Genomic DNA, 18,160 nt, shown 5'->3' on the forward strand with positions numbered 1-18,160 from the left:
CTCTTTTTAGCTGTGTGACCTTGGGCAAGTTACTAACCTCTCTGTACCTAGGTTTCCTCATAGACTAGAGATAACACTTAGCTCAGAGGACTATAGAGATAATTCAAGTAATTAAAATATGCAAAGTGTGTTCAGAACGGTGCTTTTGACACACTGGTCCTCGATAATCATGATCGCTGGCTATTCACGTTATTATCCTCAAAAGCTAACGTGGATCCCTGGTCCCCTGCTCAGCTGTAGCAATGTTTCCTGATGGAGTGGCTCCTGCCCCCGCAGCCAGCTTCCTCTTGCTTGGCTTAGACCTCACACTGGCTGTGAGACGAGGCCTTCATCAGCCTGGAGGAGGCCCCCTGGTCACTCCGTGGATGGCCAGATGGCAGGCTGAGATGGAAGTGAAAACAGCAGGCTCTGGGAAGCCACAGGTTTCCGTGGCATCAAGTCGGCTGCCTTCTGCAGAGCAGCGGCCCCTACCCTCCTTTGGCTCCCACTCCCCATCCCAGTTCTGGAGAGTGTTTGGCAGTCGCTGAGTCGTAGACGTTTGCCCCTGGGCTTCGAGGTGGTCTCATCCCCTCGGCCTCTGAGGCCCAGCTGGGGAAGGAGTGAAAGAAGCCACCCGAGAATGGCTCAGCACGCGCTGGCCCGTGTGGTGCCAGAAATCAGATTCCCAGACTCCTCGCCAGCCGCCTTTCTGTTCAGCCGGCCCATCCTTAGAGGGGCGGGTACGCTGGCCAGCGTGGGGCCTGCGGTCCTTACATGGTCCCAGCGCCAGATGACGCAGGGGCTCCTGCCGGCTGGAAACAGTGCCGCTGACCAGCGTGAAGCAGGATGAGACTCATTGCTGGCCCCAGCCCAGCCCAGCCCAGTGGCTCCCTGTTCAAGGGCGCCCCTTGCCTCCATCAGAGGATCTAGGGAGCAGCTTCCGCTCCGGCCAGCTCTCCCCGCTGAGGCCTGCAGCTCCGGAAGAAGGGCTCCCTGAGCTGCACGCCCCTGCCCCAGGCGCATGCCCATCGGTGGGTCCCCCAGCCTGCATGCATGCGTGCCGCTCTGGGGGCTGCTGTTGGTGGGGGCCTCGGCCGGAGACCTGCGCTCCGCCCCCAGCCATGCGCTTCACGCCCTTGGCTTTCCGACCTATGAAGAGGTTGTATACAGATCAGGCCAGTGGCTGCCCACGTGTGTGACCACACGCCTCACGCAGCCTCTCAGAGGCTGAGGTGACAGAACAGCCACGGTGAGGACCTGTCCCCAGAAGCCCCCAGACGGGTGTGGAAACAAGAGCAAACGCAGCTCTCGGGGGAAGGACCAGTCCTCTCCTGAGCAGGACCTGGCCAGCGGCCCCATTCCGACACCCACGGACCTCGAGACCTGAAATTAGGGGCTTTACCTCCCCGGGGATCCGTTTCCTCTGTAAAGCAGGCCAGGCAGCACCTCGTCACCAGGGATGGTGGGGACGGAGGGAGCCACGGTGCAGCGTGGGCCTGCGGTGCCTTGGACGGCATCCCTCCATGACCCCTCGTTAACCAGCCTCGATCTTGTCCTCCCGGCGGCGGCCCAGGTTCACCTCCCTTCGCTGGTTTCTCCGGAAGGCCAGAAGGAGCCAGCTCGAGCGGAGCAGGAAGAGGAGGCCCGAGGGAAGCCCGAGGAGGACGCTCCTGCCTCCAAGAGAGGGGAGCCGGCCAGGGTCAAGATCTTCGAAGGAGGGTAAGAACCCCACATGGTTGGCAGTGTCTGCTCCCCTGGAGTAGGAGCGCGCCCGCCCGAGGGCTGGGGGCGGCGCCGCCCGCGTTCAGAGGCGCCCTGCGTCTCAGGGAGCCGGGCGGTGCCCACAGGACTCCTGGGCTTCTGGCCGTGCCTCCAGGTGATGCTCTTTGTTGGGGGCGGGAGCACTGGGTGTGTGCAGGGCACGGGAGCTTCCTGGGCCTTTTTCCAGCCTCTCTTTCTTCAGATGCTGGCTGGGTTCCTAGACCCCGCATCACGGTTGATAGTGGATCCCCGAAAAGTCACCTCTGTCCTGCCTGAGCAGCCGCCGCGGCAGGCCTGGTGTCCCCCAGGGGCTCGGGCTCTGCCGAGGGGGCTGTTTGCAGGGCCGACAGCACACTGTGTGCACTAGCTGTTTACACGTGTCTCTGTTCTGACTGGCCGGGGTCCGGGACTCATTGGTTGGTGCATCTTTAGAAGAAAACCCTGGCTTTTGGCCTTTGGTGCTTTGGCTTGGGAAACCCAACCGTCGAGGCATCTCAGAACTCACCATGGTGGGGCCGTCTGGGCTCCGGCAGGCTGCCCGGCTTCAGACCTGCTTTGTGGAAGTGCCGTGTGAGCTGTGTTCTGTGTGACCACGTGTGTGCTCCCTGGGGCCTGGGTGTCTGTAAGCAGGTCCCGTGGTGTCTGTCTCAGGGTCCCGTGTCTGTGTCTCCAGTGTGGTCAGTGCAACCCTCGGCCCGCCCAGTCCCGAGGGACAGCCTGCCTCCCAGGGAGCGCCGACCCCGTGAGCCCCGGCCGCACCGAATGTCACGGGGACCTACAAGCCTCCCGCTCCTGCAGGTGCCTAACTCACAAGGTCAAAGTGGGAGGTGCCGGATTCCTCCGTGGGGTGGGGAGAGCAGACACTGCGAAGCTTGCCAAGGCCACCCGTGGGCATCCTTTGGTGGCACTGACTGGCAGGGGCTCTCAGAACTGGGGGGTGGGGTCAAGGCACAGTCACAGGGAGGGGTCAGGAACGGCAAACATGCTGAGTGGCAGAGGCATGTTCCCCTCAGAGCCAAATATCCTGCCCAGAGTTGCAGCAACCTTTGAGAAACGGTAGACCAGAGATTTTTCTATATTCTAACCCTCTTTCCATCTGAGGATGGGCAGGTTTCTTCTTCTGCTACTTGGTTAGAGCGCCCCCGTGTGTCTCTGTGCTTGCACATCATCGGGTCCTCCAAAGGCGCCCTCAGACTTTGTCCCAGGATGGGTGCATGGGTCACAGCAACTTGCTCTCTGCCTCCTAGCTTCGAGGTCCGTCTGTGGGACCGCAGGGGGCGGCTGAGGGTTAACTGCTGCAAACGACGGGGTTTGCTTCTGCCCTGAGAGGCAACGGCCCCCAGACTGGAGACGTGGATCCCTGGGGTGGTTCCCTGCGGCCCTGGTCCTCCCCGCCCCGCCCCGGGGAGCCTGAGCCCCAGAAGGGAGCCTCTCCCATCCTGGTTAGTTCACAGCTGCAGCCGCCTGCCAGAGTTCCTGCCACATGGTCTGCATTTGGCTGAAAGGTGAAGGCCGCCCTTGTGTCCCCTTCTTCCGCTTCCTGTAGCCTGGGCCGGGGTCCCTACCCCCCGCCACCTCCGTCGTCCCATCCAGGTCGCCACTCAGCCCCACCTGCTCTGTCCAGAATCTCCCTCTCTTCCGAGGCCCGGCACCCCTGCCCCGCAGCAGCTCTCCTGCTTCCCTGTCCCCTGTGGGCAGTCCCCTCACTTTTCTGGCTCTGCTTCCCGCCTGCGAGAGGAGGAGCACACACTTCGTGGATGGCCAGAGCATCCTGTGCGGTTCCCTGTGCGGGCGCACGGCTCTGACAGATGGACACTGGACCACTTTTGCTCTGCGAGCTCCAACTCTTTTCACCCCCCAATGTCCTCGCTCGTTTCTGTCGGCTGAAGAGTATCGGCCGCGCTCTCTATGTGCCGCATCGAACGGAAGCCCTGATGGGGGAGCAGGTTGGGTAGCACCGCCGGTCTCGGCTCCTCTCCTCCTCCAGCCCTGCTGTCCCGTCCAGGTCCCCGCTGCCCCTCCCATCCTCGCTTCTGGTGACCCCCGGCCTTCCTGGTTCTCTCGGGGCTGAGAGCACCCCCAGGAGTGTGTGCACGTGTGCACGTGAGAGTTTGGCTTGTCACAGACCCGGGATTCCGTTGGCACTTCATGGACAAGGCTGGGGGTGTGAGCATTCTATAACTAACCGCAGAACCCCTTGTCCACCCCAGATGCCAAGGGTGCCCCCACCCAAAAATATGAACTAGATCTTTCAGGCATACCCACCTGAGGTCGCCAGGATTTTTGCCTTAGTCCCATTTCTTCCTTTCTTTCTTTTTTTCTTTTTTTTTTAATGCAGAAAGCATTTCTAGTTCACTCCAGTGCCTGTGTGACGAGGGTCTGCCCTGGGGTGGGTTCTGTTCCTCGGAGCCATTCAGAGATTTGGGCCGACCTAGGCCAAGAGGGACAGAGAGGACAATGGTGACTTGTGCGCCGGCTCTTCCAGCCTCCTTCCAGAAGCTTCTGCTCCCATGTCATCAGCCAGAGAAATCCACACGGCCTCAGCCGGCTCCCTGAGCGCGGGGAAGCACGGGGGGGCCCGGGAGGCCCAGGGCTCTTTGGGAGACGGCAGGACACCTCCAGCGGGTTCCCCTACACCTGTAACTCCTTTTTCCTCAGCGGTGTTCTGAGTGTATCCATGTTGCTCGTCTAGATCAGAGTCCAGGCCTGGCGCCGGCAGCCCGGACAGCAACGGTAGATGCCGCATACACCCGACATTCCTGAGTCTGCTCACCACTGATCTCCTCACTCTCCTTCTTGGCCTCCAGCCCAGCGGTTGATCAATTACTCAATCCATCCAGGAGGAGCTGTTTGTTCAGTGCCTCCTGGGTGCTCTGTGCCAGGAGCTATCCAGAGCCAAGGGGCTCAACGGTGGTTCTGCTTCCGGAGACTGGTTCGGGCAGCATAAGACCTGGTGCTGAGGTGTAGCCCGCCAGCGTCGAGATGCTCACAGTGGGCAGGGACCCCTGGGGCCGGAGGAAGCACAGAGGGCTTCCTGGAGGGAGGGGGCTAGGCCTGGAGGGTGTGTGAGACCAGGACAGGAGGAGAGGAAAGGTGGGTCGGTTGGCAGTCTGGGCGTAACAGCGACTCAGGCACCCGGTCAGTCAGACGGGTTTCTCCTGGCTGTGAGTGGTCCCCCGGGCGGATACCGTCCGTCTCCTTGGCTTCGAACCTCATCACTCTGCATCTCACTCCCGAACTAGAGACCATTGCTTCTGATGCCCCCTGGCACCTTTGCCTGGAAGGCTAGGACACCTCAAACTCAGCACGTGCCAACCAAGCCCTCCAGTGGCCACCCGCAACGTCTCCTGCCACATCCAGAGCCCAGATGGTGCACCAGCCCCTCACACTCAAACGTCAGTGTCATCGCGGACACCTTCATCTCCCCCGGCCCTGCCCCCCAATCCGTCCCCCAATTCTGGTGTCCACACCAAGCGGCCCATGGCTCAGGGGTGGCCTCTCTTCACTCCCCACGCACGGCTCTGCCTCCCCCCAAGGTGGTGCCATCGAGTGTCTTTGATCACGGTTCTGCCTGTGTCCCACCTCTGCTCCGGAGCCTTCTGCTGCTGCCTCACCTGCAGGATCCAGTTGAAACTGAGCAAGATCTTCCTGGCCCCACGGTCTCAACCACCCGCATTGTGCTTTACCTCCTACGCCTGCTGGGCCCCGCCTGTTGCCAGATCCTAGCCGCCTCCAAAGGGCGGTGCTCCACCCGCCCTCTGACCGTGCTCTCGGGTCCCTCCATGCTCCTTGGTTCTCTGTTACTTCTGGAGTGACACTCGTGCCGAGATCCATTTCTTCTCCCCTGGGTCACCTCTTGGGTCCTAGGGCCATGTTTTGTGCACACGGAGCATCGGTTCCTATTCACTGCATTGGTTTCCAGCACACAGCCCCCTCCCTGAGTTTCCCGTTACGTCCACCCCTCCACGCAGCCTGCGTCTTCCAGGCAGCCTCCGCGAGCAGGAGTGCCCGTCAGGGAGGGGTCGGCTTGCTTACCCAGCGCCTCTGCGTTGGCCTTGGTTCTTTTAGAAGAGCTTCTTTGTCATGGAACGTTGTTTTGACACCTGCAAAGGTACCTGGTTCCTTGACGGTACCATGCCTGTCTCGTCCTAGCTCAAGTGCAACTGTTGCAAGGAGAGCTGGGGGAGAAATTATTTAAAAGGTTGAATTCGGTATTGCTCCACTGGAAGGAGTTATATTTTGGCGTGCTTTTCTAGCTCATCTGTTTTCACTTTCATAACTGAATTTATTTTTATTGGTGCCAGAGTTTATGCAATGTAGCCAACACGTGTTGTTTCTGGCGTACCTCTATTTTTTAAAGTGTGTGCAGGTCTGTGTATTTATGAGCTAGTACCTTGGAGAGAACAGTTTGAATTTTTAAAAAATTTAAAGTTTGTTTGCGAGTCGCGTTTTTCATTTTTAGAAGTTTTACTGCCGTGCGGTTGACTTAGGATGTCACGATAATTTCTGCTGGACAACAAAGGGATTCAGTCGCACACGGACGCGCATCCATTCTCTTTCAGATCCTTGTCACACATACACCGTCACGGAATACTGTGTAGCCTTCTCTGTGCGCTACAGCAGGTCCACACTAGACCGTCATTCCGCGTACCCCGGTGGGTACATGCCAGGCCCACACCCCGGTCCATCCCTTCGCCCCTCCACCTGTCCCCTTTGGTCACCATAAGCTTTTTCTTTCTTTCTTTTTTTTCGCAAACCCATTTCTTCTTGGACTTTGAAACCTAGAAGAGTAGCCTATTTGCTGCCCTAAATTTCCAGATTTCTACTCTGTCTCGTTCCATCCTTCTGTGGACTCTAGACTAAGGATACTGCTGCGTCGGGTCTTGGGGAATATTTCTTACCTCTGCATATTTATTGGGAAACACATTGATTAAATTATGAATTAAAGAAATGATGGTAAGTTGGAACTTCTCGGATGGGTGTAAAGAATTAACTCCTTGGGTAAATCACTCTAAGCATCCAAACTGGAACCAAAGAAATGTAGGCTGCTGAAGGGTCGGTGGCGTCGGGGCTGTGAAAGGCGTGACACAGGCAGAGAATCTCTGTACGTCGCCACCCATGTGCTGAATGTCTTGTTGAAAGTCTTTTGCTGAATGGCCCAAGGGACAAAGATCACTTTTGAAAGAAGGAGGCAAAATCGCTCATTCATTTTTGCACATATTCAGCCCCCAGACGGCACCTCTGCTGACCCTGTCGACTCAGCCCGTGGAGCGGTATCCAGACTCTGCCCGTTTTGCTCACCTCCTGGGTCAGACCACTGCCGTATTTCACCTGGAGCACCATGTCCTGCTCCAATCCCCTGCAGCGTATTTTTACCCTAGCAACCAGAGGGATCCTATTCAACATCGCAGACCCTGTTGCTGCCACACTGCACCCTCGACGGCCCTCAAGCGGCCTGCGTGTGCTGTCCCAGGCCCCCCCTGGCCCTCAAGCGGCCTACGTGTGCTGTCCCAGGTCCCCCCCCAACCTCTGCCCACCCCTTGCCCCCTGCTTCCAGAGCTCCGGTCAGGGGGCTCTTTATCAGACATGCTTCTGCCTCAGGGCCTTTGCACTTGCTGTGCCCTCTGCCTGAAACACTTTTCCAGGGTCCCACAGCCCCATCACTTCCTGCAGTCGAGCTTCCCAGATGGCCCTCCCCTGTGTACCCTCCTCCAGCGTTCCGTATCCCCCTTCCCTGCCCTGTTTTATTTTCCCCCATGCAGTCTCCTCCCCTGGCACAGATGCCCAGTGAGAGACAGAAATTGTGCTTTGTTCGTTGCTGTATCCCCAGTGCTGGAAATGGTGCCTGGCAGGTAGGCAGTGCTGGAGACCCTCATTAAATGAAGGGTGCTCTTAGAATCTGTAAGGGGGGTGGAGGCTCTGGGTCTCAGGAAGGAGCAAGGATGCTGAGGGAGGGCTGAACTCCACGGGCCAGGACCAGCCTACCCACCGGAGTGGGGCTCAGTTTGGGAAAGGTACAGTCAGGTGCTTGGCTGTGGGACATGCAGCTGGGGCTGGAAGCCAAGGTCGTTGGCTTGCTGCACTGCCCTGCCAGTGTTACGGGTAAAAATGAAACGTGAGTCCACAAAGGGCTGGCTTCTGAGCTGCCAGCTCCCAGGCCAGGGCCTGCTTTGATAAAATATCCAAGACTGAGCCCGGGAAACACCAGCAGTCAGAGGGCAGGTAGAGATGAAGCTGCAAGCGTCCGAGAATGAAAAGCAAGAGCAGTAGAGGAGACCCAGCAGGATGAGACGCCCTGGAAGCCAAGGGCAGAGGGGGTTCAAGGTCTGCTGTGCTGTGGGCTACTTAGAGGCCCAGCACCTGGAGGCCAGACAGGTGTCCATGGGATGTGGCCGCTTGGGGGTCACGGGTGACCTTGGTGGGAGCCGTCTGGGGAGAGAGAGTCCTGCAGGAATGAGTAGAAAAGCAAGACGTGGAGGCAGCACATGTAAACCTGTCCCGAGAGCCTGGCCGTGGAGGGAAGAAGAAAACAAAACGGGGGCTGAGGGGTGGGCCGTGGAGGAGCTCGAGGCTGAGCAGGCGGGTGTTCACACCCAGAGGTCTTCCCTGTGCTCGTGCTGCTGGGGGCAGACGGGGATGCTGGGGGGTGCTGGGGGCAGAGCGCAGGGCCAGAGGCCTAGGGGAGCTGTGCGGGGTGGGGCTGAGCACACAGAAGCGGGCTCCGCCTAGAGCGGCGGGGGCATGTGAGGGCACTGCAGGCAGAGCCCATGGTCTGGAGTGGGCCGCGGGGAGGGGTCTCTCGGCCCCCAGCCAGACCTCCTCTCCACATGCCTAGATGCCCACATTCCCAACCACGGATTCGTGAATGGCCCTTTTGAAAACAAAAGCAGGAAATGTCTGTTCCTAGGAAACCACGGAGATTCTTGGACAAGCTATTCCTTTGTAACGATGGTCTTCCACGTAAATGTCTCCGACGTTAACTGGTCTGGTTTGGGCGACTCAGCCTGCTGGCCTAGCGTCTTTCCCCTGAGTGCGCCAAGGACTTCCCACGGAGCCCTCGCTCAGGCATCAGAGAAAGCTAATTATGTCACTAGGAAACCCAAGCACCAACAGTTTAATCTAAAAAAAAAAAAAAAAAAAAAAAAGATAACATGAAAAGGCAACTGGAAAAGACCAGATTTCTATTGATCCCGGGGCGGAGTGTCCGGGTGTGCAGGGGTCAGAGTCCTCAGAGCCCTGCGGACGACTGGGGGGACCCAAATGCATCCTATGAGCGTGTACAGCGCAGCCCACTGGTCAGGCAAGCACTGCCTCTGGTCCCTGGCAAGGGTCTGAGGCAGCGTGGGGCCCAGCCTGAGGGGGAAGGAGGGAGGGCAATGCCCCCGACCTCCCACAGCAGGGGCCACGGTGAGGAGCAGGCAGCCCCTGGGCCCAGAGCGCAGCTGCCTGAGTCCGGCCGCCTTCCTGTCCTGGGCACTCGGGCCGGGCGCCCAGGAGGAAGCTGCTTCTCCCCTTCTCTCCTGTGGGCAAAGCAGCCTCCTGGGAGCCGTGGCACACCCTCTTTCTCTTTCAGGGGTTAATGTAATCACAGCTGCCCACGCGGAGGGGTGAACGAGCCACATAGTTCTCCAAATTTTGTTGTGGAGACAGCGGCGCCCTTCGTTCCCGCACGCATTCTGCCCCGCGCCCCCCCCCCCCCCCCAGAAGCAGTAACGTTCACCTCCGTTAGCTGATGCTCTCGGCTCACCTCTCACGTGTCTGGGCCGCTCTTGCCAGGCTTCCGGTTTTAGTACAGCTAGTGACGCAGGAGCCTTTCCCCAGGCCACACGGGCCTCCTTGTCCCCCTCCTCTCGTGCGAGTTGTGCTTTTTTTTTTTTTTTTTTTGTCTTTTTAGGGCCAAACGTGCGACATATGGAGGTTCCCAGATGAGGGGTCCCATCAGAGCTGCAGCTGCCGGCCTACACCACAGCCGTAGCAACGCAGGATCTGAACTGCGTCTGCGACCCACACCACAGCTCACGGCAACGCCGGATCCTTAACCCACGGAGTGAGGCCGGGGATTGAACCCGCATCCTCACGGTTTCTAGGCAGGTTCGTAACCTGCTGAGCCACAACGGGAACTCCCCGAGAGTTGTGCCAGCTGAGTTATATGATGAATCGTGGTTACGTTTGCTTTCCTATATGACTTTTCTATTTTCTCTGAGGATAAAAAACGTGTGTGTCTACCTTCATTAGTTTTCTGTATATTTATTGCTAATTCAACCCCCAAATTCCCACCTCGCCACTTCTCCCCTGAAGGCCTTCTGCTGCAGGGGGTCCTCTGTAAACCCGTCTTGCAGACGCGGTCCCTCCCTGAAGCGCCAGGTGGCTGCAGGACGCACAGGCTGCTCTGCCTGCCTGGTACCCAGCGGCCGCTCCAGGGGCTCCCATCACCCTCACCGTGCAGGTCCCCTTGCCTCCTGAGCTGGATCTCCTCCTCCTAGAACCTTCCATCTCCCTTCTGCGTTTGCTTCCTCGTTTCCACGGAGACCATCCTTCAGCCTGGTCCTCTTGAGAGAGGGCTCGTGAGAGGTGAGCTTCCGATGCTCCCCGTGACCTTCGGCGTTTTGGAAGCATGGCCCCCTTGTCCCCGAGCGTCCAGGTGGCTCTCGAGAGTTCCAGATCCCTCTGAGTCTCGCTCCGTTCTCCGCGACTGCCCGAGGGTCTCCTCGTCCTGAGAGCTGAGCCGTTTCACGGGGGCGGGTCTGGGTGTGTGGCGGCTCTTTCAGTCCGGCGCGTCAGGACCTCTGCTCTGGGAAATTTTCTCGGATTATTTCTGCGATGATTTCCTGTCTTCTGTGTCTCTTTTTGGACCTCCTGTTGTTCAGCATTGGACCCCCGCCCCCCGGGCAGTTTCTCTAATTTTCACACCTCGTCTCTGTCGCCGAATGCCCATCTCTTCGTATCTTTGCTCAGCCTTCTGGGTGCTTCTCTCCATTTTGTCCTCCGGGAGCTCACTTTTTCTGTGATCACATTGTAATTATCAACAACACTCCCCCCCGCCAGTAGTCCTTTCAGTACTGTCCTATTTTTATTGGATTGATTGCAGAATCTTACTTCTTGGAGGCTGTTCGCGGGAGGCTTTTTCGGTTTCTTTTCACTTTGTTTCTGTTCCCCTCGGGTCCCTCCATCCTTGGGCTCATTTGGTGCCTTCCCTTAGGTGTCTGGCGACCTCTGGCATATCTTCCAGAAGGGCAGTGGGAGCGTGGATCCCTGGTGTGAGAGTGAGGCTTCCCCATGGCTGCCGTCTGGGCTGCTCCCCTGGGGAGGCTGCAGTGGCCGTGTCTTCTGTCCTCCTGGGGCCAGGACTCCCGTGTCCTTTCTAGAGGCTGCGGGGTTCATATCTCATCGTCTGGGCGCCCCAGGGAGGAAAAGGGCAGGGGGGTGGGGGGGGCGTCTCAGCCCCAGGGATGCGTTCACTTCATTCCTTCTTTTCTTTGGGATTCCGCTGCCCTGCCCTCACCTGGCCCGATGTCCCCCTCCAAGGCCTTCCGTCTCACCCCTCGGCTTTCTCAGGGGTGTCCTGGCTGCTGGAGTGGAGCAAGGGGTGGGGTCTGACGGCCTCCAGCAGGGACTTCCACCTGTCGGCCTTTGCTGAAGCGGGTTCCCACCCACCTCCAAAGCCCTTGAAGGGTCCCGTGGTATCAGTCAGGGGGGGTCTCAGGTTCCCTGCTGTCAACTCAGATCCACAAAGTCTTGGTCACCGATCTATCTCTTCCCAGGACCCCCGATTTTACTGTCCGTCTCCTCTTCTTCGTGGGCTTTTATGCCAGAGAGAAAGAGGGAGGGAGGCGACAGGCACAGAGGGACGGGCCCGAAGGTGAAGCAGGCCTCTCCTGCCGTCTGCAGTAGCAGGCCCCCCGCAGGACTGCCCTTCAGTGGGTTTTGGGCACAGAACTTGTTCCGTCAGAGAACTTTGCAGGGAAGATCACCCTCTCAGCCTCCCCCGTGGTCCCTGGGGCACCTCCCTGCCCTTCCCGGACTCGGAGGGACACAGGGGAGAGTGCCAGTGTTCTAGAAAGTCTTTGGACTGAGACAGAGTCCGGACCCGCCTTCAGCAGGCCAGTCCCTCGACGTGGAGACGGTGGTACCCGCTCTACAGGCTCCTCGTGAGGACGGGGTGGTAAGACCCTGTGGGCTGTTTTCCCAGGCCGGGCAACAGGAAGCGCTCAGCTCAGGGGCCGCCTCCTCCCTTGCTTCCCCCTCCTCGCTGGGCTCTCCTTCCTGCCATCCTCCTTTCCCGCGCCCCCTTCCCTCCGCCAGCACGGTGGCACTTGGCCCCAGGCAGTGCCGAGCCGCCGGAGGGGTCAGCCAGGCTGAGCCTCGGACCGCCGTGTGTGGACAGCAGGTCAGCAGCGCCAGGAGAGTCAGAGGTTGCTCCACGGACAATAAAAATGAAAACGAAAAGGGCAAATGGCACAGGCGTTGGGCAGAGGGCGTGTCTGACACTGAGCCACCTGATTTTTAGTAGCTGTCCCTACAGGATGCGTTTACCTGTCCGTCTTTGGATGTTGTTTGCAGTGACGCCCCTACAGGGAGGGCGATAAGTGGCGTGAGGCCCGGAGCTGGAGGCCTTGAGCAAATCACATGCCCTCTCTGGATCTCAGTCTCTCCATCTGTCGTCGGACACGTGGAAAGGGGCTGGCGGCTTGCGGTCCAGGGCTGGGGCTGAGTCCTGCCTCTGCATATACCGGCTCCGAGGCCTTGGACAGGCCTTTCGTCTTTGTGACCCTCGGACTCTCAGCTGTAATAGGAACGGTCGCCGTGTGGCTTGGGGGAAGCATCGCTGGCGCTCATGATGTGATTAAAGCCCTGTCCAGCTCTTGTCCAGCTCTTGTCCGTCGATGAGCTGCCTTAGCTCTGCAGTCAACCTTGCTCAGAAGCCGTCTGCAGGGGAGAGTCTGGGCCAGGGGGCTGTGCGGGCTGTTGCAAGCCCTCATCTTGCCCTGAGAGACGCTGCCTTTCCTAAAGGTCAGAGAATCTAAGCCGAGCTCATTCATCTGCAGGGAGCCTTTGGCCGTGTGCCCCCGCCTGAGATAAGGCATCTGTTGGGAAGAACTTCCTCTCGGAGCCCAGGTTGGGTGTTGGGTGTTGCTGGCCTGGACGCACACAGGTGAAGTGATGAGGGGGGCAAAAGGCATACGGGATCCCTAGGACCCGCTAGAAAAATGAGGAGAGTTGCCCTCTCCCTGTGGTCTGGAATCTTCTGGTCTCTTGGAGGATGGGTCCCTGCTGTGGTCTGTGCCCCCCAAGCATCAGCTGCTCCTTGCTGCCCCCGGGGTGAAGGCCTAGTCCCAGGAGACACGGATGCTCTCGAGTGGCTGCATCCTGCCACCTGCCCCTGCCCACCCGGGTGCCTTCCACCTTGCTCTTTGGCACCTCGGTGGAGGTGGAGGTACCTCTCGGAGCTATTGTGAGGAGTAAATAGAATCTGGCACTAGCAACAGCTGCCCAGGGCCTGGCCTACCCCATCCCACCGCACTGCCAAGCAGAGGGCATGGGTGGCCTCCTCCCCTCCAGCCCCCTGACAGAACCCGCATCTCAGCTGAGCCGCGGGATGTGGTGACAAGAGCACTGCTTTGGCACCAGCCAGACCTGAGTTCAAATCCTGGCTCTGCCGCTGATTAGAAAATCATTTCACCTCTCTGTGGCTCGAGTCGCTCCTCTGAATAATAAGGGTACCGGGTTATCTAACAGCACCCGAGTCGCTGAGAATTGCTGGGAATGGTGTGTGTGCTACACCCGGCACGGTGTCTGACCCTTCACCTGGCTGCGGATGACCCCTGTCGCCTTCTGTGGTCACCTGTTCCAGCAAGGGGTCAGCGGGTGGCGCCCTTCTGCCCGCGCGGCGCAGCAGAGTGTAACGCTGCAGCCACACCACCCTGGCGGGAATCCCGGCTGCGTCACGGCGACCGTGGGATCTTAAGTGGGTTATGTGACTGCTCTGTGCCTTATTTCCCCTCTCTGTGGGATGGAGGCGATATCAGCAATTACATCTCAAAGACTCGTGTGAGCTTTAGCTAAGGCGCTGCCCGTGAAGAATGGGCCGTGCGCGATACATAATAAGCCCTCGATAAACATCTGTTATCGTGGCTATGAAAGGGCCCCTAGACATCATCGGATCCAAATTCCTCACTTTGGCGACGAGGAAACCAGGGCCCAGGGAGACATCAACACAGCCTAGGAGTGACAGAGGCCAGACACTGACCTTCACTCAAAGCACGCGTGCCAGGGGCAGGGGGGGTGGGGGAGGAAGGCTGTGCGACGCGTGTGCACACAGGGACAGGACCTAAGCCATCTCACGGTGGCTGTGTGGACGGCGGGGAGGCGGCATGGTGGTGAATCTAGCTGGAAGCTGAAGCACTTTCAGCTGCCATGAAAAGAGACGTTCAACTCGCAGAGGGCCCCTTTGACTCAGGAGATAACGGGGCAGCCTGTTTGGGGGCAGGGGCGGGGCTGGGGGGGCCCTCCCAGCAGATTAATGGGGTCCTCTCCACAGGGAGCGGATCAGGCACAGGGAGTTGGAGTCTAACCAGGCAGGGAGGCCTGGCGTGGCCTTGGGTGCCAGAAACACACCCTGGAGCGCTCAGGGGTGATGGTTCATGGGGTCTGTAATTTGCTCTTAAATAGTTCAGGAAAAAAGAAACTTTTTTTTTTTTTAACTACATTTCCACTTTGCTGTATGTTTTTGATTATTTCAAAATAAAAACTGAAATAAACAAGAGGGAGAACCTGTTTGGCTCAGAAGAAAAGAGACCCGGGAAGCCAGGAATTGAAGAAAGAGTTTAAAAGGGCAGAGAGAGTTGGGCTGCGGGGCAAGTGGAGTCAGTCCCAAAACCAAGAGGGAGCCTAAAGGCATCAGACCAAAGAAGGAGCAGGGCCTGGACTCCAGGCGGAATCTTGGAGCTGTGCTGTGGACAGGCCTCATCTGTCACCATGGGTGGCTTGCAGACCGAAGGACAGCCCAGCTGGTAGGAGAGTTGGGGGAGCTGCGTCCCGGGGCACAGCGGCCAGCAGAAGGCAGGCTGGGCTGGAGCAGGGCAGCTGGGGCGGGCGTGCCAGGCAGGCGGGCTCCCTGGAGCACATGGCAGCAGACAGGATGGACACAGGAGCCAAAATGAGCCTAAGGTAGCCAGGGAGAAGCCAGGCTATGAGCGAGGCCCTGTGACCCGCTGGCGAGAGTGGCTGGTAGACCAGGACCAGGAGGCGGCCAGCCAGGGGCTTCCGGGGCCTGGAGCCAGGAGCAGGTAGGGCGCCTCCCGCGGGAAGGCGGCTGGCAGCCCGGAGGGCAGGAAGGGCTTGTCCACAGCCTGTGCTGTCGAGCCGGGGCAGGATCCTTCGGGGCTGGGGAGGAGAGGGTGTTCACCCTGAGGGCCCGGTAGGCACGGGCTGCTAGGAAGGAAGGGGAGCCATTCCCAGCCAAGAGCCGAGACCCGTTGGCATAAACCTTCGAAGCCTCAGCAGATCTAGCAGCTGGGCTGCCTCACATCCGTCTCTCGGGTGTTTCTGGGACTGCTTCGCTCGGGAGGTCAGGCCCAGACTCTATCAGCTGTGGCTTTCCTGAGGTTTATAATCTCCTAGTGGGGGTCGTCTCACCACTGCGAGTGAGAAGAGGCCCTGGGGCTTGTGATGCAAACCACTGCGCGGGTTCAGGAGGCCCTGTGACGGATGCTCCCCGGCACATTTGTATTTTAATGTGTGTTAGGAAGATGTAACCAGCATGCGATGGCGTGACTGTGAGCCCTTGGGGTCAGGCTTTGGTGCAGTGGGAACCTCAGGCTAGCCTGTCTCTGAGCTCAGATGCCTAGAGGGCCCTAGATGTGGGTCCCTGGCACGGCTTCTGAACCACGGCTCCCAGGAGCATCACCGCAGGCCTTTATGCAATTAGTAGGAAGATCACTTCTGGTGGTCAGGCGCTCGGAGGCGGGAGGGAGGGAGGGAGGGAGGGAGGCTGGGGACGCTGGTCTCCTGCCGTCTCGGGGAAGATCACTGCGTCCGGGGTCTGAGAGACCGGGGAGCGGCCCTGGCTCTGCCCTGATGGGCTCTGTGACGTGGGCCAAGCTGTTAGGCCACCTACGCAAGCCGCTCCTCGTCTGGAGGGTGACGGGAACAGTGCCGCCTCCCGGGATTGAGTGAGGGTTAAATGAGAACGCGGCCTCTGTGGCGCAGCCGCGCCGGCTTGGAACCGGCCTGTGTCTGGAGATGGAGTCTGGCATGGAAGAGAGCTGGCAGGGCAGGACGGACGCAGGGGTGGGTGGGGTCAGGGGCAAGGCCTCGGGGCCGGCCCACCTGACTTGAGTCTTTGCGCCATTACCGCTGGCTGTGTGGCCTGGGGCAGGTTGCTCAGCCCCTCTGTGCATGCCTTTCTTCCCATCTGCAAAGTGGGGAGAGGACTGGCCACATAGCCACGGGCTGTTGGAGGACTGAACGCTCGAAAACGGCAGCTTGGCGACCCCAGAGCTCCACATCTGACACCTCCTGGCTGGCTTCGTGTGTGGGTTCATGGAGCAGCAGGGCCGGGCAGTGCTCAGGGGGCACCTTGCAGGACACGGCATGAGCTGAGCCCGAGGACGAGGGACAGTTAGCCAAGGCGAAGGGTGAGGGAGGGAAGATTGTTGCAGATGGACGAACTGGCCCAAGGCTGGAGGAACGGGGCGCTGGCCAGGCTGGAGAGGGAGGGAGCTGGGGATCAGCCAGAGAGGAGGAGAGAGATGGGTGGGCGGGGGAGGGGCCTGTGATGGGGTCATAGGTGTCGGCGGGGGTGGGGAAGGGCCTCTGTCCTGTTTCCGCCAAACGAAAGAGGCCACGTCCTGCGTCTCACTCACTTCTTTTAGGGGGAAGTGGGTGTGTGCAAGCGAAAACAACCGTCCGGTGTAGACGCTCAGTGCATCGGCGGCTGTTTTCAAATCCCCACAGCCTGGTGTTCCTATAACTGCACCGGACTCTGGAGCCTGGCTCCGAAGAGCCCGTACCGGCGCCCACTTCCCTCCGCAGCGCCCGTGGTTGATGAGGCCCCAGGCCTCCTCCCGGGCCCGTCTCTCTGCTCCAGCCCAGCGGGACCCTCCGTGCACCCCATGCGCCTCTGCCCCCTCTCTTCTGCTCCTGCTGTTCCCTCCCCCAGAGGAACCCCTCCTCCTTCAGCTCCAGATGCCCCCGGTTCTCAAGCCCAGGACACGTGTCACCTCCCTTCCCCCACCCAGCACCGCCTCCCGGACGCAGCCTGTCCTGAAGCCCCGGCGCCCGTAGTCCGACCTTCTCTGGATGTTCTCCATTTTCTGTTTGGTTCAGACACGCGGATGTTTCCCTGACGGCCAGCCTTAGAGCCCGTGGGCCGGCAAGACCCGTTTCACAAGAGCCATGTAGGGTGTACCACACGTGAACTTAAAAATGTAGACAGCAGGCCGATCGGAACGATCTTGGGCGTGTATGGTGCCACTGACCAGCTGTGTGGCTGAGGGCAAGTCTCCGTGCCTCTCTGGGCTCAGCGTCTCCATCTCTGGAACAGGGACACGCGTCTCTGCCTCACAAGCCAGAGGACACACCCGGCACCTGCCTCCCCCCTCCGCAAACGCCCAGCAGACACGTCAGCCTGTGAGCAGGATCTGTTCACCTTCAGCCGCTTGGAGCCGCTTCTGCATCTCGTCTGGACTTACTTCTAGCCACAGGGCTGCCTTCTTGCCAGGGCTGCCCTGAAAGGCGCTTCACAGGCTGTAAACAGCGGGTGTCAGCAGTGCTCCAGCCAGCAGGGCCCCTGCTGGAGAGCGGCCCTGGGGACTTTCTGGAGACACTGTGTGTGGACGGCTCGCTACTGGCTCCCGGCCTGGCGCAGGGGGGCGCGCGGGGGGCCGAGCGAAGGTCTGTGGAGCGGCCACCCCGGCCCCCCTGTCCCCGGTGGAGACAGGACTCTCCGACCCCATCGTAGTCCTGGCTCTGCGGTCAATCAGGGGCGGTGGAAGCTTGAGGGGGGACCACTGGTGGAGATGCGGCACGTGGCCTTCTGGACGGAGCCCGGTGCCACCAGGCGGTGCCCTGGCCCTGCTGCCCCTCCCTCACCCCCCCGGCAGTAACAGCCATTGTTTATGGGAGGCCTGCTGTGCCCCGGGCTCTGAGCACCTCGCGAACAGAATTTCTAATCCTCATCGCCCCTGCGGAGTCGTGTTTGTAGGTCCACAAACGCGCGTACACAGTCTTTCTGCAGATGAGGGGGTGAGGCTCCGAGAGGCGAAGGGACTTGATGCTGTTCACTCCGACAGCGAGGAACGGAGCCGGGATTCAAACCCAGACTGTGTGGCTCCGAAGTCTGTGTTCTTTCCTTGGCACCCGCCGCTGCTCACTGGGGCACCTACCTCCTGCGTCCTCTGACCCTCAGACACCTGCCCGG

At 59.7% G+C, this 18,160-nt stretch overlaps 1 protein-coding gene across 11 annotated transcripts in view; it reads left to right on the forward strand.

Moving 5' to 3' along the window:
* The window catches only part of HIVEP3 (HIVEP zinc finger 3), a 494,489-nt gene that overhangs the window by 446,761 nt on the left and 29,568 nt on the right, over positions 1–18,160 (forward strand). For 9 of the 11 annotated variants that reach the window (XR_014808559.1, XR_014808560.1, XM_084965421.1 and 6 more), the window contains one exon: positions 1,553–1,698. Coding sequence is in view for 7 of the 11 variants with exons in the window: in XM_084965421.1 (XP_084821547.1) it covers positions 1,553–1,698 (146 nt within the window). In the remaining 4 variants the exon portion in view is untranslated. Of the gene's footprint in view, positions 1–1,552; positions 1,699–18,160 lie in introns of those variants that run through there. The other 2 variants (XR_014808561.1, XM_084965427.1) reach the window with 2 other exon arrangements.

The sequence above is a fragment of the Sus scrofa genome, chromosome 6 (assembly GCF_054392235.1).
Source record: "Sus scrofa isolate SSC_HxYL_T2T_F1_AM1 chromosome 6, Sscrofa_HxYL_maternal_Yorkshire_Landrace_v2.0, whole genome shotgun sequence".
In the NCBI taxonomy this organism is placed as follows: Eukaryota; Metazoa; Chordata; class Mammalia; order Artiodactyla; family Suidae; genus Sus; species Sus scrofa.